This window comes from Girardinichthys multiradiatus, chromosome X (assembly GCF_021462225.1).
Source record: "Girardinichthys multiradiatus isolate DD_20200921_A chromosome X, DD_fGirMul_XY1, whole genome shotgun sequence".
Lineage (NCBI taxonomy): Eukaryota > Metazoa > Chordata > Actinopteri > Cyprinodontiformes > Goodeidae > Girardinichthys > Girardinichthys multiradiatus.
Window position 1 is genome coordinate 34,619,712 of NC_061817.1, and position 25,102 is coordinate 34,644,813.

At 40.7% G+C, this 25,102-nt stretch overlaps 1 protein-coding gene and 1 long non-coding RNA gene across 3 annotated transcripts in view; one reads left to right on the plus strand and one right to left on the minus strand.

Annotated features, from left to right (window-relative positions):
* Positions 1-5,862: 5,862 nt before the first annotated feature.
* LOC124862866 lies at positions 5,863-15,992 on the minus strand. Its single transcript, XR_007037021.1, has 2 exons — positions 15,482-15,992; positions 5,863-7,967 (listed from the first exon to the last, which is right to left on the minus strand). It is a non-coding gene; the product is annotated as an uncharacterized LOC124862866 (long non-coding RNA).
* LOC124862864 (synaptotagmin-C-like) overlaps positions 11,977-25,102 on the plus strand; it is a 55,314-nt gene continuing 42,188 nt past the window's right edge. The window contains exons 1-3 of one of the 2 annotated variants that reach the window (XM_047357045.1): positions 11,977-13,173; positions 21,279-21,532; positions 24,007-24,369. In XM_047357045.1, the coding sequence (XP_047213001.1) occupies positions 24,219-24,369 (151 nt within the window). In that variant the 5' untranslated portion in view covers positions 11,977-13,173; positions 21,279-21,532; positions 24,007-24,218. The remainder of the gene's footprint in view (positions 13,174-21,278; positions 21,533-24,006; positions 24,370-25,102) is intronic. The other variant, XM_047357044.1, reaches the window with a different exon arrangement.

A 25,102-nucleotide genomic window follows, 5' to 3' on the forward strand; every position in this document is an offset into this window, starting at 1 on the left:
CCCCTCGTTAATAACAAAATTTATCTTGATCTTGAAGTAACAAGTCCAGGAGGGAAGCCCAGACATCCCATCTCCTCAGCGATTCATCCCCAGCTCATTCTGGGAGGTCCCAAGGCATTCCTAGGCCAGAAGAAATTTGTAGTCCATCTAACAGGTTTGGGATCTTCCCTGGGGTGTCCTCCTGCTGGGACATCCACAGAAAACCTCAAAAGGGAGGTGCATTAAAGGCATCCTGATTGAACACTCAAACCAAACTGACTCCTTTCAGCACAGAGGAGCTGCAGCTCTACTTCAAGCTCCCCACAGATGACAGAGATCCTCCGCCTATCTCTGGAGAAAACTCCTTACAGTTGGGATCTTTTTTTTTATTATCATAATCCGTGTCTCCCGACAGGTGAGGGCCAGAATGTAGACAGACTGGTAAAAATAGAGCTTCCTTTAAGACTCGGCTCATTTTTCATTACAAGAGACCAAAGCAACACAGAAATAACCACAGATGAGGCCCCAATCAATCAATCAATCAATCAATCAATCTATCTATCTATCTATCTATCTATCTATCTATCTATCTATCTATCTATCTATCTATCTATCTATCTATCTATCTATCTATCTATCTATCTATCTATCTATCTATCTATCTATCTATCTATCTATCTATCTATCTATCTATCTATCTATCTATCTATCTATCTATCTATCTATCTATCTATCTATCTATCTATCTATCTATCTATCTATCTATCTATCTATCTATCTATCTATCTATCTATCTATCTATCTGTAGGCAACTGTGACTCAGTGAGAAGAGTGGTTGTCTTGCAATCCGAGGGTTGTGGGTTTCATTCCAGCTTCCTCCTACCACATGTTGATGTGCCCCTGGGCAAGGCACTTAACCTCAAATTGCCTACCGATCTGCGTATTGGTGTATGAATGTGTGCGTCTGGGTGAATGTGGGTCTAGTGCAAAGCGCTTTGAGTGGTCAGTATGGCTGGAAAGGTGCTATATAAGTTCAGTCCATCTATCTATTCCATTTTACTATTATTTGGGAAAAACGACACTAAAATACTTAAACTTCTCCACTTGAAGCAAAGAAATCACAGAAAAATCTTTTAAAATTTTAAGTTGAGGTGAACATAACAGACCTTAACTCAGTGTCCACTGGTAACTCCGTTCATTCATCCTTTGTCTAAACACGCTATCTTCCTCGGGGTGGAGCGGGTTCCTATCTCCAGTGCTCATTGGGTGAAAGACAGGGTACACCCTTGATAGGTCGCCAGTCCAACACAGTACAAACTATGCACTCACATACCGCAAGGAAATTACGAGAAACCAATTAACCTAACGTATATGTTTTCGGGCTGTGGGAGGAAGTCGGAGTACCAGGAGAGAACCAATGCATGCATGGGGAGAACATGCAACCTTAATGCAGGAGTCAAAGCCTTCTACCTCTAAAGCAACAGTGCTACCAACTGTGCTCAATTAACCAAACTCACACATGAAACATGAGGGTTAACGTAAACAACTGCTGATGGGACCACTTTTGGAAAAAAGTGGGAAATGCAGATTCAGAAAATAAAAACTAAAATTGGCACTAATAAAAAAAACAGGGAAAATATGGTTTATATCCCAAAAAGCAAAAAAGACATGCCTACACACCTATGTAAGAAACACAGACATGATTGAAACCTTTACTTTCAAGAAGTATGAAACCTGGCAAATGTTTTCATCCATCATCTTGACAGGGTTGCCTCCTCTGTTTTGGATGCAGTGGGTGACTTTTCTGCTACAACAGAACAAAGAAACTGAAAATATAAATTTATAGATTAACAATAATCCTCGCAAAATCTCATCATGTTCAGTAGAAGATCAGAGTAAGGTGATAAATCTGCAAGAGTTTCCAGCTACATGTGACAGCTTTTACCTTCAATCAGTTTGTGTTGGATAGGGTAAAGGAATCTTATTAATCAATGTAAAATGGCGGCATGGTAGTAAAATAGTTAGCACTGTCCCCTCACAGCAAGACGGTCCCGGTTCCAACCCGCTGTCTGTCTCTGTGTGTTAGTGTGATGGACTGGCTGCCTGTCAAGGGTGAACGCTGCTTCTTTCCCAACAGTCTTACAAGCATGGGGGCTCATTGCTGCAGCACAGATTTAAGATCTTGGAGATTTTGTATATGAACTCTAAATAATGTTGAAAGTGTAGAATAAGCAAACACTGGATTCCTGTTCTGCATCTCCAGAAATGGATGTCCTGTAGAACAGTTGCTTCCAAAGTTGAGATGAAAAACACTAACAGGTGACCTCTGCAGAATAAATCCTATTACCAATGATGGCTGATTGCATGCGTTAGTGCTTGATTGAAACATAGAAATAGATCTCACGTATTCTGTCACTTGTTCAGTTTGGTTTACCGAAAACATTTGTACACCTTAAACAGTAATCTTGTGTTAGGCCTAAAGATAATTTGAAATCTATTTTTGCTATACCCAGTTTTGTCATAAACGATGAAACAAGATAAAATTGAATATTTCTGAATGTTTAAAGGCGTGTCTTTCCAGCTCATGGAGGTGTTAGAATGCTGGCAGTTTGGAAAGTTTTCTCCCTGTTTTTCTTTGTCTTTTCTCATAACTTTTTCCTTCAGGAGAAGCTGTGGTCTCTGCTTTCTGCTGTTTCCACTTCTAAGGATGTGACTTGGATGTTCCTGATTCCAGCCATTGCACCTGGTTCCAGCAGCTTCATATTCTGTCTGCTTTTTGGGACCAACCTCGACATCTCTTTGTTTCCAGGAACTGCAGTCACCATGTTTTCTCCTTGGCGTTAAGACGGTCAACCAACTCACTTCAAGCTGCACCTCCTGAGTTCATTTGAGAACCACATTAAACCCCTTTGATCTGAATTCATCCCTATTACTCACAAAGCAGTTGGACACCAACAATCTTGCACTCATTTACTCTTTGTCCCTATGACCTCAGAGCTTGACCTTTGGAGACTCCATGTTAAACCAGTGCAAACCGCTCCAAGCAAAGGGCAGCGTGAGTGGAAAAAAGCTGAACAGCCTGAACGATAGACTAAATTGACCTGACTGATTTTGCTGGAGGGATTCATGCCAGAAGCCGGGAACATGGCAATTACAATAAATAAAGTGAAAAGGAAAGAAAAGTGGAGAGATTCAGTTCGGATTCTCTGCCAAGAAGTTATTGTGTGAAGTCAGCCGCTGATAGTCGCGTGGGTGTCACGACAAAGAAAATGAAAAGCAACAGAAGAAACAGAGAAGTAGAGATGTAGTCATAAAGAGAAAGACAAGGAGAAGTGGGCGATCAATCCTATGAGAGAGTTGTTATGGAAACAAACATTCATGATGAGTCTGATGATGATCAGAGACAGCTTTTGGAGGAAAACGGCAACTACATGAAGAAGTCAACTCATGACATTCTGGGTGAGGCTTAATTTACACTAAAACAGGCAGCAGTACAACTCCCAGGAAGGAAGAGGAAAAAAATGTTGTAATAATAAATAATCAAAGGCAGTTTTATAAATGAAATGGGTTCTCTGAGCCGTTGTTTACTGCTGAATGCCAAGGCTGCATTTGCCATAAGCTCTAATTATATTAGCAAAAACTATTCTGTCTCCCTTGGAATCACCGGCTGCAAACCTAAGCAGCAGCGAATCTCATCTTGCTGTGACTTTGCATTTTCATCTTTACAAAAGAAATCTTATATTTATTTTATGAACTACAGAGCCAAAGGCATGATGTGAAACAAACATCGTGCTCGGGTCTCTGGAGTCAGAGCTGAATTAAGTTGCAGTTTAGACATGATGGCTGAAATTAAAGCTGCTTAAAACGGCTATCCTGCCTTTGTCTGTAAACACCTCAGATAATATACCCATAGGGTTGTAGGATGGTATTGTTCAGCCTTTAGCTGTGCTTCTAAGACCCCTGGAGTTCCATACTGCTAAAGAGATGGAGCAAAATTCTCCATATTTGCTTTTTCTCTGCTTGAAAATTGAAATTCCTCATTATTAGGATGTCCTGAAAAGCCTCTAAATCAGGTGTCCAACATTTTGGCCTGAAGCTGAAATCAATTAGGGGCAACAAAATGCATTTTTTAAAACAAATTTTTAAAAATACATTCCTTGTGCTGTTTTTATTCTTTATCTCCTCAGTAATAAAGCAAACCTACAAGATTTTATTGAAACAATAAAAATAGACAGATTTTCGTTTTAACGCAATCTGTAAATGGCGTTATGTTAAGACAGGCCTACAGTTTCTTTAGTTGCTGTACCTAATATTTTTTCTTATTTTAGGATGATAAAAAAGTCAACTTTGCTCCATCTGGAACTGTTGCCAGGGGCCAAACAAAATAATTCAGAGGGCCTAAATGGAAGCTCATTGAGCTTCTCTGGATTGCCTCCTTAAATCCTTCTACTCACATGGAAAACCTTTAATAAGCAGTCTTCTTCACTGCCCAGTGTTTGTGGCTAAATATTTCTCCGGTTTACTCTTCCCTCAACCCATCCAGTCCAGGCAGATGGCCGCCCTCCTGAGGTTTAGTTCTGCTGAAGGTTTTCTCTGCTGTTACAAAGAAGTTGTTTTCTTGTTACTGTCACCACCAGGAGACTGGTTGCTTGTAAGGTCATAACCTCACAAGGTCATATGGCATTACATGTGCTTTGATTTGGTATTATGCAAATAACACAGAACAAAGTTGAATTTAATGCTTGGTGGGGTTTATTATCAACTGCTGAAGTTAGGTTAATATCATTTATGATTTAAAATAAGCAATTTCTTTTCTGAGAGAAACTTTAAAAAATATTCAGTTATGCTGATTTTTAAAGCAAAGGTTTGGTGCACAAGGTTGATTATGCTATCTTTCTCTCTAATCCACACAGTCTCAAATAAATGTATACACCCCTACAAATATTTTGTTGAATGTTCATTAAAATGTTGCAGCTCAAACACACGCATCATGTATCCATCAACAACCTTCTGGCTTAATGAATGGAATTTGTAGAAGCACAGACCCAGGTTTCAAACATAGCTTTAAAACATTTTGAGCATGGTTGAGGTCAGCGCTTTGGGAAAACCATTCCAGAAATTTCATGGCAGCCTCCTTTATCCATAACAAAAACTGTTTTAAAGGGTCAATATTTTTTCTCCTAGTTTCAACCACCTAGCTGATGAGTTGAGGTGATGTTAAAGAATCTGGAGGTTGTCAAACAAAGATAACCTAATTAAGTACAAAATCAAATTCATTTTCAAGGGAAAGAAGTTATCCAAACCAACAAGGCCTTATGTGAAAAAAGAATTGCCCCTAAGCATAATAGCTGGGTTTGTTTTGCAAAAACTGGCAATAACTGTTTTACATAACTGTGGAGAAATGTTGAGCCTCACATTGTTTAGGGTTATGCCACAGCATCTCATTCTGACTTAAGTCTGGACTTTGACTAGGCCAATCCAAGATCTTCACTTTCTGAGCCATTCAGACATAGATTGGCTCAAAAGAAGGCTTGGAAATCATCTAAATGTGTTTTTTGATCAAATGAGACAAGCTAACATGTTCCTTCTGCAGGTAGTGGTCGCCCCCCTGGATACCATTTTTGACCAACCTTTCCTGATTTTTGATTCATGAGCTCTGCTCTCATGAGGTCTGTGCTGTAGATGTTGTCCTTGGTGCTTCTACGACCACCTGGATGAGTTCACCAGGTGGTCGTAACAATATGAAGCCAGGATGGACCCAATGAGATACAACAATTCTTCTTCCAGGGAGTCATGACCAAGATGGTGGCATAAACACAACCTAAAACAGTGTCAAGAGACTGCATTTGAAAAGTTAAAAAAGGAAAAGAGAAAGAATGCAAATTGAAGTCAAGACGGTTTATTTCAAAGATGTGGAGCCAAAAGGAAAAAGGTTGTTTTACAAAATGTTGTTTTTACCTTCTTTGGACACTTTTATCTGTTCCTGGTAACAGTAATACTATTATGCAATGAGAAAAACTTTGAAATGCAGTCAGGTAAATGGTATTTGGTTTATATTCTGTTTGTTTTCTGATCATTTCGGTATTTATTTATGTCAGTAAGGTCTTGTCATATTCAGTTCCTTCCATGTTGTTCATTATTGTCACTAGGGTCTTGCCATTTAAGTTCATTTGTTGGTGTTTAGTTTCTTACTTATTTCTGGTGCTCTTCTTTTTGTGCATTTTGGTTTGTTCCCTCATGTTAGTGTTGGGCTTTTTGATTTTAAAATCCAACTACAATCTAACTTTAACTGCATGTTCCTTTCAGGAAAGACACAACAAAGCGGACAAACTCTTCCTTCTTGCCTCCAACTAAAGCAGAGGGGTACAAACCTCCTCTTATTCTGTTCAGGCTGATGTTCTAGACTTTAACAACATGGCTGATTCATAGCTTCTGGTTGAAGGTTTTTTTGTCGGGAGAGACAGAGCTTGAGGTAAAAATCCTGCCAAGCATGTTGAAAACCAGTTGTCTGTAAAGCTGTTAAAATTACATTAAATTTAAATGAGAGAGTTAACTAGTTCAGATCCTAGCCTCTTAAGAACACCATGTAAATAAAGCAAAATGTATTCAATGGATGTATTTAAAAATGTAGACCCTAACTCCAAATGAGAGAACCAGGAAGATTTAACCAGGGGAGAGCTTTACCTGCCTGGCTTCAGGTTATGAAAATCTTTAAAAAATGTATAATTTTGCCTCCAGTTAGCTCCAATAGATGTACTTGGATTTCTACACAGAAGAAATATATCGGAGATTGGTATTTGTGTTATACCACTATAAACATTTGAGATGGATAAAAAGAATGATGGAAATGAGGAGATCTAAGGCACAGCGGCCTTTTAGGATAGGCTTTAAACTACGGCAAACCCGGATGATCAGAGGTCCACAATGACCTTGTTCTGCGAGGTTCTGTGGCAGTGGCATTTATAAAACATGAGATGAGACAGATGATTTGAACACCCTTGGATTTAGATAGTTATTTCACCTTGATGTCTAAATCTTTCGGAAAACCAACTGGGGTTTAGCAGAAGTCATTTCATGCTGTTGGAGCCCTCTGTCCAGAAGTCAACCACAGCCTCTTTTTAAAGTGCAGCCAATGCTTTGGTGCCTTTTTATCTGATGAGAAAAAGATAACAAATGGTATATCTGGATAGCACATCTTTTGGAAAGCCAGAGGCAATTTCCTCAGATAACAACTGGACCCCATGCCCAGAGATAACCTCCCCAACCAACTCATTCATTGTTTTTGTTAAACATGAGCTTGGTGCTGAATCCTAAAGGTAAAGCAGACATAAGGTCAATACAAAATATTAGATTTCCACGTGTCTTTTGAAAGCTCAGGTAAAGACGATACGATATACAGTGAAGTGTGGTATTAATGCAAGCAAAAGGATAAAATATAATGCAATAAGATACAGTTGGATGCCTCAAGAGAAGATATAACACTGTATCATATAATACTATAATACATACAAGATAATATACAATACAATGGACTTGGGTGCAATGCATGCATAATGTTGCAAAACAAAATAAAACAATAAAATCTGATATGAAGTAAGATAAGATACAACTTTATACAGTAAGAGGCAGTCAAATAGGTTACAATATCCACTATACAACATGATAACCATAATAACTTTATTTATAAAGTGCTTTAAAACAACCACAGCTGAGACAAAGTGCTGCACATAACTGCAAACTATAATCATATATTAAAAGAACAAAACATAAAAATCTGTCTTAAGAATTGTAAAACAAAAACACAATAAAACCAATTAAAACAAACAAGTTTAATTTAAGTCTCCCTGGGATTGGAAGCAAAAGAATAAATATGAGTTTTAAGACGAGTTTTTAAAGCAGACAGTGAAAGAGCCTCTTTAATGTGTAGGGATAGGAGCAGCAATAGAGAAGACCTGGCCCCCTCTGAGTTTCCTCCTACACCTTGGTACCTGCAGAAACATACAAGAAGAAATGATTCAATGCTATGCATGCAACACAAAGACGTGCAAGATAAACTGTGGAGCGATGCAATAAGATAAAATATGAAATGCAGTCAAATTTGGTGTGATTCCGTAAAACCAAATAGAATGCAGTGTAATCGAAGGGCAATGCTTGAAATTAATTGCAATGCGAAACAGTCAGATAAGTAATATTATGGTACTACATCTTACCGTAACAGATAAAAAGATATGGTTCGATGCAAAGCAAAAAAAAATTGAAGACTATGCAATCTAGGGTAATAAAATACAGAACCATAGGTGATTATAATAGGTGAGATATGGTTTACACCTCAGACATTTAGTTGGTTGTGCTCCTGACTGCTTAAGTGAAGATTAACACTGTGGTGAGATCAAAAGAGCTCCCTGAGGCCTTCATGAAGAAGACTGTAGCAGCGTCTATGTTAGGTAGCTACAACAGAGGTGAAGTCAAAAGGATGAGGAACAAGGGTCGGATTTATGCGGAAAAAAGAGGAACACCTATGACAGTAAAGTCGAAATAACACTGGTGCAAAGACCTGCAGCAGTCATGCCTTCTGTAAATAATCTTCTAACTTTATATTTTATAGCAGGATTTAATAACAAAGAAGTTCTTTCTGCTTTAGCATGTAAACATCATGTGAACCCACACTCCCAGTCAACATGGAGGCTATTCCAACGCATATCCAACCTGACTGGAAAGAATTATTCTCAACATTGTAACTTTAATCACGAAACAGAATTTCAGCTTTTTTTTCTCACTATTTCAATTTTATTTGTGATGGGGAAAAAAACGATCTACAACAAAAAATTATTTTTTCCTGCAGGTGAACCTAATATTCCTTCGTAGAATTTAAAGAATACTCTAAAGAATTTGAAATCACTGCACAGAAAATAGTCTACAAGTGGAGGATATTCAAACTACGGTCAACAGGCCAGGTCTGACTGTCAATGCTAGTTCACCCTCAGAGCAGACCACATGATGCTCAAAGAAGTCTACAAAAACGCCAAACATGTCAACACAGGACCTACAGCAGACTCTTGCTATTGTTGATGTGAGAAGGCATGTCAGTGCAGTCAGGACACTGCCCATGTTTAACTTCCATATGGGGTGAACAAGGAGGAAACCTTTGCTTTCTAAGAAAAATATGAAGACCAGAATAAAGTTTGCCAGATAGATGCAGATCATTACTTCTGGAAAAATGTCCTATAGACGTATTAGTCTACAACTGAACTATTTGAACAGAGGACATGTTTGGCACAAAGCAAATACAGTATTCTGAGAAAAGAACCTTGTACCAACAGGGAAGCATGGAGGTGGAAGTAGTTTGGTAATGCTTTGCTGCAGCAGAACCTGCGCAGGTCACTATCATGGAGCCCACCATGAGCTCCACCTTATAGCAGAGGGTGCTAGAGAAAAATGTTAAGTTGAAGCAGAACTGGTCTCTGCAATATGACAATGACCCAAATCCACCAAGGAATGACTGAAAACTAAGACTTGGAAAGTCCCGAACCGTGTCAAAGTTCAGATCTGGATCTCACTGAGTTCTCGTGGGGTGACTTGAAATGGGCTGAACCAACAAGTAACCCCTCAAACATCTCACATCTGAAGGTGAGAGGTCTAAGTTATGGCTTGCTGCATATCCACACGTGTGTACATACAGTGAGAGTAAAAAGAAAGTACACCCTCCTTCAATTTTAGGGTTTTTAAATATAAATGACCTGGATTAAATCAGGCTTTAAAATTCTTTGAATTCTTTAAAACTACAAATGTTACATTTCTCCATAAATGTTGACTTTTTTGAATAAATAACAGAGTTGGATTGAGTTGTGACTGTGGTGCTCCAGGCATTAAAAAGCAATATCTGAACAACTCAACAGCCATGTTAAAACATTTCGTAAAACCCGTCGTCCTGTAGATCTGTAGATCCATAAATCTTGGTTCTACAGAGGGCTGCATACTACATTTATGACTGGATGTAAACACCTTCAGATCAGGCATACGAGAACAAAACAGATATTTTTCACACAAACAAAATGGCCATTTAATCATTTTATTCTCACGTTAATTCCAGTCTTCATTGATAAAGTTAGGCGGATTGGTTATGCAAAGTGAGACATTTGATAAAAATCACTACAGTTGTCATTATAAAGTCCCATTACCTGGAACAAAAACACTCAGTTTTATGATATTCTATGGTCAGCTCATTAAGTATTTGGCCACACTGGCACAAGGTGCTCCCCATGGCATTACTCCTCCTCTTCCATTTGGCAGTGTTTTGGACTTTGTTATTTAAACTGGAAACATGTTTGAATCTAAACAGATTTTAGCCTCTTGAGTTGACACCAACGGTTTAGTCTCTTAATCTTCCTCTCCAGGGCACTTTATGTCCTCCAGCGTCTCTCAGTCTACTTTTCTTTGATATGCATTCATGTTTGAATGCATACATGTACAATAACTACTTAAGAGTGTGCATGTGTAAAATGAAGACCTCAATTTGTCTTGTGTACATAAGACAGGGATTGTCCCACATAAAAAAAAAAGATTTACAAGTTTTGTAGGTTCCTGGTATGACAGTGGCCACCAATGGTGCTGTCACCGCTGCCGGCTGAGCTTTTAGTTTCTCTCCTTAACAATCCTATTTGTTTAATCCTCTCCTCTCCTATCCTTTGATGCATTCGTGTGCTCCTCTGTCGCTCGTCTCAGGCTTGTTTTGTGCCCTGCTGTGACAGCTAACAGAGGTCACTGTTTACTCTCATTTATCAGTCAATCATCACTAGCTGCAGGGCTGCAAAGGCAGCTAGTTTTTCTACCAATGAAGCCTGATTTACCATCAGTGTAATCAACCCAATGATGGAGCCACATAATTATAATTGACACAGAATAAACTGAGTTTTGTGTTCCCTCCTTGAAATTGCCAGGTCCATTTTAGGCTTCTTTCTCTTCTAATAAGAGAAGACCGTCATGATTTTATTTTTCTTAGTAGTTGCAGGTAGTCAGTTTAATACAAAACCCCAATAAATGTTCTTTTCCACAGAGAAAATGAGCATTCTGTATAGGTTAAAATTTTTTATTTATTTTTATTTTGTTAAAAATTATTAATACACAATCTTTCCCAGAAATAAGGCCACACTTTAAAGAAAAATGCTGTTATGCTTATTCTTCTGGAAATGTAAGAAATTAAAATGGATAAAGCAAATAAACTCCATAGACTATAGATGCAGTAGTAACCAGTGAGCTTAGAAAAGTCATGACACAGAATAAGACTAATAGATGCACATCGCTCACCATGTTGACATAATGGAGCAGCAGGGCTTCATGCAGCGAACATCTTGAGGGACAGAGGGTCGAGTTGCTTTATATAACTTAAAGTTTGTGTTGTTACAGCAGAAATAGCTGTTGAAGCTCCAATCTAATTGATGAAATATACATTTTGACTTAGACTTTCTTTAAATGTCTTCCACAGACTCATGTATTATTAAAGTGTTCTGGATCAATAGTTATACAGGCCTTCTTAAAGTTTTTCTTTGAAATTTGGCTGCTTTAATTCTTATTATCCATCCAGGTCGTGTTCCTGACCCTGACAGCATATTGTGCTTCCAATAAAGAGTGTACAAATGGAGGACACCAGGATCACACAGACCAACCGCTGAGAGGTCAATGACTAATTGAAGATAAATCCAAAAATGTCCAGAAAACCCACCAAACATTGACAACACAAATAGTCGTAACATGTTTAGGTTACTGTAATTATTTCTGTGAGTTTATGTTACGATCCACAGTTCAGTTTTTGCAGTTTTTTTTACTGTCTGGCAAGACAAGGAGAGCAATAATCAGAGAATCAGCCAAGAGGCTCATGAAAACTCTGGACGAGTATTGCTTTTTGAGATGTTTTTTCCTACTTCATGTGGTCAGACAGGTTCTATTTAAGTGATTTCTCTGGCAGTAATCAGGCCTGGGTGTAGCTAGTGAAACACACCTCAGCTTGGTTAATAAGAGGTAATTCATGATTCATCATGAGGGGTAACAAGGTTTTAACATAGGGTTGTGCTGTTTGGAAACCTTTTTTTCCCATGACAAATGAAATCATCATTTAAAAACTGCACTTTGTATTTATTTAGGTTATTTCTGTTTGGTATTAGAAACTCTTTCATGATGTGAAACATTTAAGTGTGACTAAAAAGCAAAAATAAAAGAAATACTTCACTTTTTTACAGCACCTTAAATTATTTTTGCTAGGTGTCCAAATTCAGGAGAAGGATGCCACTTTACAAAGCAAACACTGTGATGCAATGCTTCCACCTGCTTCAACAGTGCAGCCGGTGATGTTAAAACACCAGAGCATCTTTATGTGCCCACCCCCCCTCTCTGCTTCTTCAAGGCCACCAGGAGGACCATGATCAAATCATGACTCTAATCAGACCTTGTCTTCTTCTAACTAGATCTTTGCCTGTGTCTATCCTCAGCTCGTCTTGTTGAGGTTTCCCACCAGCACAGACACAAACAAGCACAAAGCCGTGTCTTTTTCTGGCTCCCAGCCGAACAAACAGTGACCCACCATCCCCTCCTCATCCTCCACTTCTCATCCCACACAACATTTTACCTGCATATCCAACACACCAACCATCACCCCTCCGGGGGCATCTGCAGGAGGATTATTATCTAATCACAGCTCTAATAGGACCAAACAAGATCCCGGACGAGATCCAGAGACCATTTTCCACTAAAACACACACACAGCAGCAGGAGCACTCACAAACCGCCTCTCTCTCCCGTCTCCTATACACGCCCCACATACATCAGTATGTCTTTAGTACAGGCAGAGAGGGGAGAGACGGAATATTAGTATTCAGAGCACAGGGTGAAAAAGAAGGAGAGGCAGCAAGCAAACGAGGGAGAGTGAGAGGGAGGGGACAGGAGGAAAAAACACAAGGAGGGGATGGAAATATAAGAGAAGGACAGGGGAAACCGAGAGGCAGAAGAGGGGAGGGGAGACGGGGATCATATTGTTCATTTCTCCCTCTCAGTCTGCCTTCAGCGATTCCTGCCCGGAGAGATGGCCAGATGTATAGAAGAGAGGTGCGGAATGTCCCTTTACGAGCGTCGCATCTGAGAAAACAGCGGAGGAGAGAGAGGGGGGAAGGAGCAGGAGCCCAGCGGTTCCTCCGACGCAGAAAGGTAGGGGAAGATGCTCGCTTTTCGGTCGCTCCTGTTAAACATCCGCGTCTCTGATTCCTGCTCCTCGACGCTCCTCAGCCTCCTTTGGTTCCTGCATCTCCGCACTGCTCAATGGGATCCCTGAATCCAGCCGCATGTGGCTGTTTTCCATCAATATTTAATGTTTAGCCTATTATTTGTGCATCCGTGTTGCATTTTGCCTCCACATACATCCCAGGTATCTACAACGGGTCGCCTGTAGGCTGTAGTTTTTTGTAACATCCTTGCTGTAAACAGTGATTTCACTTTTTTTGTATTTTTTGTTGTATTTCTAAGGGAATGAGATTGGATGTAGGACGTACAGACGGCGGGGTGCGCGCCCGAGCACGCAGAAAACACACACACACAAGGCAGGTTGACGTGCGTAAGACGTGCGTAATCCCACACCCCCACAGCCTCCACTCCCTACTCAACCTCCATCACCTTCAGAGCTGGAGTTCCTCCACCGAGGAAGATCATATTTAAAATATAACTGTCCCACAGACTCTTAAAGCTGCAGATGAAAAATGAAGTGTGTGTGTGTGTGTGTGTGTGTGTGTGTATGGATAGTGTTGCTTTATGACCATTTATTTTTTTCTACCAGGTGCCAAACAAATCAGTGCTGTCTTGTTCTGGTCCTGGAGGGTCAGAACCTGCATGTTTTAGACGTGTCCCTGCTCCAACACAGCTGATTGAAACGGCTGCTTTACTTCCCCAGCATACTATATCATCAGGTTCTCCAGAGGCCTGGCAATGAACATCCATCCATCGATCGATTGATCGATCGATCCATCCATCCATCCATCCATCCGTCCATCCATCCATCCATCCATCCATCCATCCATCCATCCTGGGGGATCCTAAGGCGTTCAGTAGGACAGAAGGGAAATGTAGTCCTTCCAGCAGGTTCTGGGTCTGCCTGGGGGTTTCGTCACATAGAGGTGTGCCTGGCTAACTTTCAAAGGAAGCCAAATAGATGGAATCCTGATCAGATGTTCGAAAACACCTCAGCTGACTCCTTTTGATGTGGACAAGCAGCTAATCTGAGCCCCACCCCTGGATCACAGAACGTCCTGCACTAATTCTAAGGGGGCATCCAGCCAACCTACAGAGGAACCTAATTGCAGCCACTTGTATCTGGGATTTTGTTGTTTTGGTCACAATCCATATCTGCTGATCACAGGTGAGGGTTAGAACTTGGATGGACCATTAAATTCTTCACCACAACAGATGATAGCCATCTCCCACCCCATCCTACTCATAAACAAACACCAAGAAAAGCAAAGCTTAGACAAACTGACTCTTATCCGACATGCATTTCATTCAGATCTGCTCTGATAAATGAGGAAAACATCTAAAACATGCAGGACACCAGCCTTCAGGCACAGGAATGAAACCCTGCTGGCACAAACGTATTTTACCAGATGAAGTCATGCTGACTGCAGATGACTGGTGGTTCAGGACACAGACTTCACCTTGACCAACCTTGTCTCCATTCATTGTTTCCATGCCAAAACACTCAGATAGGTTTACTACATGCAGCAAGGAGCCTGCGGAGTCCCTGAAAATCTTGCTGAGATACATATCTGCTTATTTTTCATCATCACAGCAAAGTCTTGACCCTGTATGTCTATTTAAGGCTGGCCAGTACTTCCATTAAGTCGTTTTTAGCCTGTATGTCCAAATTTAATCTAATCAAAGATGTTGCAAGTAAGGCCTGGTTGATCAACACCAACAGCTTTTCAACCACGTTTAGACATCGACTGACATTTCTTATCTTTAACTTTTAAACCACATTTCACATTATTTAGACTTCAGGCAATGTTGTCTTGTTGACATTTACTCAACACAGTTTTGCTCTGTGGGGCTAAAACCTAAAAACTGAAGCAGACTCAGTCACATTTAACCCCTTGCCTGTAAATAGGTCTGGTTCTGCAGCTCTGCTTGCTGTGAAAGAGACAGAAAAGAGCAGCACCAGTATCCCAGGGTTCCTGGCTGGCCACTTGCTTTCTCCTTCCCACCCCGTGTTATGGATAATTTAGACACTTGCAGCTCCAACAAGCTCAGAGTGGGAAGCTGTGAAAGCCTCAGCAGCAACATTTAGAAATGTGGGACAGAAATAGGTGCACATAAAAGGCGACAGTCTCCTTGGATGAGCTGGGTTTTTCGATCATATGTTTAAAGTGATATATGATCATGAGGAGATATTTTCTTTTGCTGTGTCCAGGTCCTATTATAGAGCGGACTAAATTGGAGCAACCTTGAGGCTGAGGCTCGGCGAAGCTATTACCTCGAGTCAATAGGCATTAATATCTCCACGCTCAGTCTCGGCCCTCATGCGGCGCTGTCTCTTGTCCCTGTGAAATACGGCACCGCTCCATTGGAGTAACCAAAAAGCTGTGCGGTAGCAGCCCTATCTGTTTACCCCAGTGCATCAATCTGTCACAGCTGAGCGGACAGAGAGGAGTGATGATAGCATTGTCTCAGCCAGGCAACGCCGTTCCCTTGAAAAGGAAGTGATGCAAGGCAAAAAATGAGGATACGTCAGTCCTGGAGAAGAAAGGTCTCGACCCTTGTGAGTCGGAGATACATCTGACGAATGGCGGGTGATCCGAGGGTACATGAGTACATCGATTGGAAGTGGTACGCCTCATGATACGAGCCCAGCAGGGTAGCAGCAAAAGGCAGACGGCATGGAAGTCACGACCAGGGAGGAAAAGGTCACAGCGCCAAGCTGCCCATCGGTACAGTGCAGCAAACTGGAAATGACACATTTTTAAAGGAAATACAGTTAATGTGAAAGCTGTCCTAAAAGTGCAAACATGGGGGCGTGTGAAATTGAACAGATTTAAAAAAAGAAAACATAACACAGCAATACAAACAAGAGCTTTAATTAAAGATGACTTCCAGGTAGAGATGAAAACAAAGAAAGGAAGGAGGCAGCTGATAGGAGGACCTGAGAGCACGTTCACTGAGATCTGCATGAAACATCCTATTAAGTAAAACCAATGGATTAGCTTCCTATTGTCAACAGAAAGCATTGTGCTCTGACACAGAAAACCATCTGCCTGTCTCAGTTTTGTAATTATGTAGGTGTTTTTCTTCTCTCCTGTAAAAATATTTAAGGTTTAAGCAATAAACAGTAATTCCTATCGGTAGGAGTTTAATATAGAGAGCACAAGTTAATAAGAAGGGTGGTCGAAGACGATTTCATTGAGCAGCAAATAAAAATATTAAACCAAGCAGGCTGTAAAGTCAAATTTAAAATTAACATCCGAACAAGGGTTGTTTGACCCAGGATTAAAACCACAGTTTGTTATTAGATTATGGCTGGCTACAGCAAATTCAGAAACATCCGTCAGTATGAAGAAAGTTAGGATATTAAATTTTATTTATACAGCAACATTCAAGGTATAGATCACAAATTGCAGCACAACAGATAAACAAAAAACTTTAAACATTATTACATATTAATAGTTCAGCAAAAGCATTAAGATGTGCTGCTACTCCTGAAAAGCTCTCTCACTATTAGTTTTCAGCATCATATGTGGCCCAACCAGTCAGCCCTGGTCACAAGGTCCCAAGAATCTGCTAGAAGCATTTAAATAAGTTCTGAGATGTTCACTGGTGCTTGTCCATTCAGAGCATGTGTAAAAATCAGGATCTTTTAATGTAGTATCAAGTAAATGCGGAGCCATTTAGGAGCTATGCGATGTGAAAAAGAGGTCAGAAAGATCTCTGAGATGCTCCCACCAGGCTTATGTCCTGAGCCCTAGACTAGCATGACTGTCTGGGACTGTGGGTCCGTCTGTCCGTCTTCCGCTTGTCCGAGATCGGGTCGCAGGGTTAACAGGTCCTGAAGGAAAACCCAGATATCCTTCTTCCTGGCAACACCCTCCAGCTCATTCTGGGGGATCCAAAGGTGTTCCTTGGCCAGACAGAATATATAATCCCTTCAGAAATTTCTGGGTCTTCCCCAGGTTCCGCCCCCTGTAGGACCTGCTCTGAAAACGCTGGTGGAAATGCTCAGTCATTCAGGACATGACAATCCTATGTGCATTCACCTCCCATCCAAAAGGCTGGAAAAGCCTCTTGGATGAGACGTGAAACGTCTTTAAGAAGCAAGAGAAAAAATACAGTTGTCTTCTTCTTGATCACTGAGGATTTCAATCATGAAACCTAAAGGTCAACAGTTTTCCTGTATCAGAAATCATAAAATGTGTATTGAAGAATCTGTGATCTTTAGAGGGTTTACGATTCATCTGGCTTACAAGACGAGACAATACATAGTGCTGGGTTCATGACAATGAGATGAAACAACCTTTTTCACCGTTTGTGATTTCTCAAATTCAGTTTAGGTTTGGTTTCTCCATATGTTGTGGTATTTATTCCTGTCTATATCTTGAAGTAGTGATAATGCCACATAAGAATGAAATTCTCCTTTTCCCTGTTTTCAATAATAAATTAAAGGTTCAATATATCTTAAACTGTGTTTTAAAGAACTTCTGTTCAGTTTAGAATCATCCAGTTCAGCTTTGACCCGTGAAAATATTTTAAATTTTTAACTTAAGGTGATCAAATGTCTAGAACCAATCAAACATTACGAAATAACCCTTTTGTTTAGTGCCTACAAGAAGCTGCAATTATTTGTAAACGAGGGCTGAAACAAAGACGTGCGTTTGGAGTGAGCTCGGTTTGTTGGCTTTAGAAAACACTTCTTCATAGCTTCTGAAACCTTTTCATCTAGTCCGACGGACTTTGCGCCAGAGGAATAGATAGTATACAGTAGTATGTCAGCTAAGTTCCTGTCCACCACTCTGGATGAAACTTTGTCCCTCAAGTTGGATTTTCGATCTTTATTTGACCGGCTTGTTGAAAGTAGTCACCGTCACATCCAGGCCTTTTAATTACGGCTTAGGTTTGTTTTGCCAGTGATTTAATATCGTGAGATCCTCTCTCATGAGACCTCGTTACAGCCCTGTAATTAGCAAAAAAATGATTTAGTCCAGTTTTGATCCATACTTTAGTTTAGAACGTATTCAGAATCTGGGAATTGGAAGTTTAAGTCTTCATGGTCAGCAACTGGTGGTGTGCAGCAGACAAATCAACAAATCATCATTTTCACAGCAGACAAATCAACAAATAATCCATATATAGTCTGTTGCAGTTTATTTCTCTACCATGTTCTATAAATCTTACCACAAAAACCAGTCGTGTTCAGTTCCAGTCCTCTAGGGTCGCTCTTTTAGGCCTACCCCTGTTTCTACATAGCTGGTTCAAATGGCAGATTTTCCTCCTCAGCTTGTCATCAAGTTCTACAGAAGCCTGGTGGTAACAAATCCCTTCAAATTCACTGCAAATAGCCATACAAAACCTAACACCCTTTTCACTAGTAAAGTCTGCAGGGTGTATTGGACTTCTCCCTGCTGGTAAAATGTCACCATGTTCTAAAATGGTAAAATCTCATTCCACAAGATGTGTTTCTCCCCTTCTTGCCACCATTGTCTCTATGCAAAACTGTGCAGGCTCATGACTCTCAGAGAGAGCTCTACTACATGTAACTCTGACAAGGAGTTATTGTTGAGCTCAAGACAACCTTATTAAGACCCTGCAAAGACCATCCAGGTTCTTGGAGATTTATATGAGTTTAAATCCTTTACTCTGGTTCCTGGACATCTTTTTATGGGTGTTTGAGGTTGGCAAGTCCTTATGCTGCAAACTGGACTTTCGAGGGCCATAACACATTACAAGTCAGACTTCGTTGGTCCATTTGATCATCCCCAACCACCTTTTAACCTTGTTTAGGCATCAAGAGCTATCTTTATATGAACACATTTGCAGCTTTTAGCCTTGATGTTGTCTAGATCGAAGGCAATGTTGTCTTTTCTCTGTCTGTCCAATGAGATTTGGCTCCAACGAGAGCTAGGACTTGGAAAAATCTAAAACATGAAGGTGAATCCGTCACTTCCAATGTGGATCCTTGTATCTTAACAAACCTGCCTTCTGACATTTATATTAAATTTGCAGGTCGATGAGGAAGAAAACTGTCTGGAACTACTGTGTGAAAAGAGAATTGAAGGAGTGAGTTCAATACTAGATATATATTCATTAGTGTGTGTCTCAGCAATAAGACTCAGGAGAATCATCGTCCTTTCTTTGCAAGCGCAGGAATGATCCCCTCATCAAAAGGAGATACAAACACAAAGGTTTCATCTGCTTTATCACCAGGAAGGTTGGATGTAATGGCTGTACTCAGCTTTAAAAATGAGTCATTGAACTAATGCTCCTATCCTGGGAGATTTAACTGGAACGGCGAGCAAGGGGGGGCTCAGCATCTCGCTCAAGGACATCTGTGGAGGTTTGAACTTGCAGCCTCCTTTCTCCTGATACATCCTTGAATTTATATCTCTCCACAAACAGCAAGTGCCCCCTTTTTTATATACTTTTTTATCTGTCAAGATCTCAGCTCATGATCTGATTGGATCTCACCCTTTTTTCTGTGATTGGACGTGGTTGATTCTTCTACTTTTGAAGACTGATGAGACGGTGACCTTGCACACCGTCCTGTCTCCGCTGCTCAGCCATACGGTGACCCTGCTGCTGCGACTGCTCCGTGATGTGGCGTATTTATTCCCCGGAAGTATTGATCCAAGGCTGAGTGGCAGTCAATGGAGCGTCTAAGGCAGGTTTAGTGTTGCTCTGATATCTGCAGAAAGAACATGTGTTTCTGGGCTTGGTGCTAACCAACTCAAATGAGTAGTCGATTTCTTTTTCTGTAAATACTGTATGCTTGCAGTAAACTACCACCAGCCTTTCTGTGAGATTTTTAAACGCCTTTCTGTCTTCCGTTTCTGTTTTTGCTCCATCTATCCTAAATCTTTTTATTTTTGCCTCTTTGTCTCGATGCTCCAGCTGGCATTGGATGCAGCTAGCCTCCGTGCCAGACACCCAGTCCTTGGATTTAGATATCTTAGGTCTTAAGTCACTCAAACACATTTGTTTTCTTAGTGGAAAAGGAGGGGATGTTGTTCTTGCATGGATGCTTTGATTCTTTAACCTTTAATGTTTCTGCACCAGGCTTCTGCTGAGATGGACAGCTAAAATGGACTAGACTGACTGAGACGAAAAGTAGAAATTGAGTGGAAGCACTTCTTGTTTCGGACCCTGTTGAGTGAGTGAAATATGTCTTTGCCTAATGCAGCGATTGATTGATAGACAGAAGACAGATGGATACTCGAGGACCACTTTGCAAGGGAGGTGCCACTCTGACATCTCACAGAACGACATGCATCAGATGATCAATAGTCCTGCTTCTGTTTGACACGTCACCCTGCTTGAGAAATAGGTCTTTACAAGGACAAACAGCTGAGTGGGGAACTGAGCTGACTTCTCATCATGAACATTGTGTTTTACCACTGATTTATTTTTCCCCCTGCTGGGCTTACAGGACTGTGCAAAGGTCTCAAGGCAACTCTCATTTCTTTATACGTCTAGATCCATTACACAAAGAGTGAAATATTTCATCCATGTTTTTCCGTTCAGTTTGATGATTATAGCTTAAAGCCAAAAAACAAAAAACCCCTCAAAATTCAGCTTCACAGGAATTTTTGCAGGAATTTTTAATAATCTACTGATTAAGATTACTGTAAACATTACAAGACTGACTAGCAGCTTGGAAGAAAAATAGTAGGAAATGAAGGATGACTCAGGAGTTTTAGACAGAACTTTATCTCAGTGTAAGGATGTTTTTCCAGCAGATTTGTATAATTAGACAGATCTTTACACGCATTACATTTGGTCCGGGTCCCCGGAGGCGCACAGACTGTGGGAAAGAGAAGCGTTTTAGCGTTGACCTGTTTTTATTTTGACAGAATGGGATCAAAAATGAAGACCACGAACTAAAGAAAACCAGCTTCTCTTGGATGAAAGGACAGAAAAGGCCTCACAAAAGAGAGCCACATTTTACATTTCTGATCATGTCAAACTCTGACGTCTACGGGAGTTTGCAGCATTTAACCTATTGGTCTCTGTTGTTTTTTGTTTTTGCTCTACCTGCTTCTGATTGGTTGGTTTGTATTGTTTTTCAGGTGCTATTGGAGGGCTTCCACACAAACGTTCAGAAGTCAGCCTCCTGTCTACGTAGATTGGTGGAAGACCATGCCAACAGGTACTGCCGCCAACAGGTCCTGCTGGAGCTAAAGGGCAGCTTCGTTTACCCCTTGCAGTGAAGAACGAGGGTTATGCACGCGAGACATAAGTCCCTGCTCCTCTGTCAAATTTATTCACCAGGAAACTGTCTCAGAATGACCAACATCATCATCAAGAGTTGAGTCCAGAAAAGGTAAAAAATAAATGGTAACTTTATCACATCTGTTTAAAAAAACCTAATGCATTCATTATTGCTTTTCTTTTCAAAATCAGTCTAAAATTGCTTTTTTTTTGCTTTAGCAAATTAGCAAAAATGATTAAATTCATCTGATCATTTTAAACAAGGAAAAAAAACGACACAGTACCCATTTTATTTACGCTCAGTGTGCTTCCACCACGCATTTTAGAGACACGACTCAAGAGAACCTATAATTGTGTAAATTACTGTGTAATTACAGAAAACTACTGGTCAGTTTTAGACATCAAAACTATCACTACAGCCCCAGGAGATAATTGCCAACATGCCCTGTGAAATTAGGCGTGCAAACTGTTGATTCAATAATCTGGCTTTAAATAAGGTAAAATATATATGCAGTATATTTAATTCAATCCAGTTCAATTCAATTCAAAAATACTTTATTCACCCCAAAGGGAAATTAAATGTTGTTGTAGCTCATATTATTCAGGTTTCTTCAAAGAGTTGTTGTAGAGGCTGATGGCTGTGGGCCGGAAGGATCTCCTGTAGCGGTCTGTCTTACAGCACATCTGAAGAAGCCTCTGACTGAAGACACTCTGGTGTTGTAGGACAGTCTCATGAAGAGGATGCTCAGAGTTCTCCATAATGTTCTTCATGTTCTCCAGAGATTCTAGAGGAGTCCCCAGAACAGAGCCAGCCTTCTTTATCAGCTTTTTGAGCTTTTTTAAGTGCCTGGTTCTGATGCTGCTACCCCAGCAGATGATTCCAGAAGAGATCACACTCCACAACAGACTTATAGAAGATACGCAGCATCTTGCTGCAAACACTGAAGGACCTAAGCTTCCTTAAGAAGTACAGTCTGCTTTGTCTCCCCTTGTAGATGGCTTCACAGTTGCATCTCCACTCTAGTCTGTTGTCCTGGTGAACACCGAGGTATTTATATTGCTCCATCCTCCACCACCTCCACTCCTTCTCCCACAATGGGCAATAGTGTTTGACGTTTGTTAATAATAATAGAAGCAAAAATAGTATACAACACTAATTGAACATATGTAGTAGTACAGTCATGATAAGAAATAAGTAGATCCTGTTTTGATTCCATGGTCTGGTCTTTATCAGGTTCTGAAATTCTTTAAATTGAACTGCAAATGTACACAAACACACTGCAGATTCCACACAATCATTACTTACAAAGATGAAGCCACAACTAAAACGCTTCAGGTGGAAAAACTAAGTGCACCCTTGATGCTTCCATATGTTCTAAAGTACCTTATTGACCGCCTTTGTAAAAGCAGAGGTTCTGTCAGTTCTGAAGCTCTAGAGCATACAGGTGTATGTTAACACAATGCCAAGACAGAAAGACATCAGCAATGACTGTAGAGAAGCAACTGTTGCTGCCCATCAGTCTAGTAAAGCCTTTAAAAAAACGTTTTCAAAGTATTTAAAGTTCCTGTTTCTTCAGAGCAAAAAGATTATTCACAAGTGGAAGTCACTTTAAACATCTGCTAATGTTGGTTTCCCAGCAAATACAACCCAAGGTCAGACCATGCAATGTCCAGAGAATGTACAAAAAGAGATTCATCTCAGACTCTGAGGGCCACAGCAGGGTAAATATCAAAGTTCACGACAGGACAAAAAAAGAAGAAAAGAAAATAGAAAAAGACTGAATACGACTTGTTGAGAGTGGTCGAAAGAGAAAGCCTCCTTACTCTAAAGGTATCTGGCTGCATGACTTGGGTTTGGAAAGTTGCATTTGAATGAATGACAGGACTTCTGGAGTTATGTTTGGACAGATGAGACCAAAGGAGAGATGTTTGACCATAATGGACAGCACCATATTTGGAGAAAAACATGAACTGTCAGGCACGGGGGTGGAGGGGTGATGATTCGGGGATGCAGTTATTGGGTAGACCATTAGCTCTTTTGTATATCAAAGTATTCTAGACTCAAATGTGATCCCATCGGTCCAGAATAAAAGAGTTGGCCCAAGCTGGGTTCGACAAACAATCAATTAATGTTCCACAAAGAAGAGCAGGCCAAAATTCCTGGGTTTAAAAGCTGTTGAATCATGGGGCGTCTTTGGTTTTTCATAAATAGCTTTCTCATTTTGGCTTCATCTTGTTTAATAAATAATGGAATCTGCTGTGCTCTGTTTTGCATGCTTGAGGTAGAATTAAATTAATTTAACAATTTAGTTAGGACCACATCCTTTTTCTCAGGCCCTCAGATGTAAAACCTTAGAATTTAAAGAGGGCGTATTTTATTTTTTACCATGTCTGTACAGGGGAAAAGGTTAACTTTGTGCCTTGGCTAAAGGAAAATTATTAGACTGCAGAATAAATCCTGATGTCCCAAAGCCAGCGATCTATAAGATCTATGTTCTGGTGTCAATGTTTTCTCTTCATATTTTAATTAATTAATTTGTGCCCTGAGATTCACATAGCCAGTTTCTCTCTCCTCATGTCTTTCAGGGGCATCTCACCCTGGTCTCGGTGATCAGCACCAGGACACCCCGCTGATTCCTGCGTGTACTTCCTGCATCGTCTTTCTCAGCTGACACCTTGTAAAAAGGTGGACGGGCCAGCTCTGTACTTCTGCAGGGGGCCGTCCGATAGGTGAGGGCGCCGAGGGCTGCGCTGCCATCGGCTGACTGCTGCGGTGGGAGTGCGATGCGGATTGGAGCATGTCGGGGGACTGGGATGAAGACCTGTGTAAGAAGGCGCTGATGCTGGTGGAGGAGCTGTGCTTCAACACTCAGAGGGGTTACAGCCAGAACGAACAGTGCCAGGAGTTCAGCTACCTGCTGAGGGGCCGCAACAGACAGCTGGACACAGGTATCCCACACACCTGGAGGTCCTCATGAAACATTTTAACACTGATCTCATGAGTCTTGTAGAGATTGGGTCTCTTCCAGGTCTTTCTCCACATACTTTACAAGTCATAAATCAGCAACTGGCGTAATTCTGGCTGGATGTTGACCACTCCTCTGGGCAGGATTGTTGAAGTTGATATAAACTGGTTGTTGTCTTGGCACAGACCCAGCTTAAGATCCATAAACTCCAAAAGTGTTGAGGTCAGTGTTTTGTGGTGGCCTTTTCAGAAGCTGAATATGAATCTGCTTTATCCATAAAACAGTTCTGACATGTTAGGGTCCATTGCCCTCTTGGAACACCCCACTGTGTCTGAGTTTAAATCCTCTACCTGTGATTTGAGTTTAACCGGAGAATTTCAATGTGGTCATCCTTCGTTCTTTCATTCACGTTGTGCATGGTGCAAGCAAAACAGTTCCACAGCATAATGCTGCTGCCACCATGCTTGTCATTGTGAACAAGCAGCACAAACTTTGTCTTGTCTGACCATATTTCTTTTTTCTTAAGAAGATATTTGTTTTTTCCATGAGAGCAGCTGCAAATTCTAGTTTCCTAAAGTCTTATGGTTTACAGTAGTTTCTTTCTTAATCAGCACCATCTCAAAGTGATTTAAAACTGTCTTCACTCTGGATAGTGACACTTTAGGCTTTAGTCTTGATGGTTCCAGGGTTGCTCCTGAACCTCCTAACCAATTTCC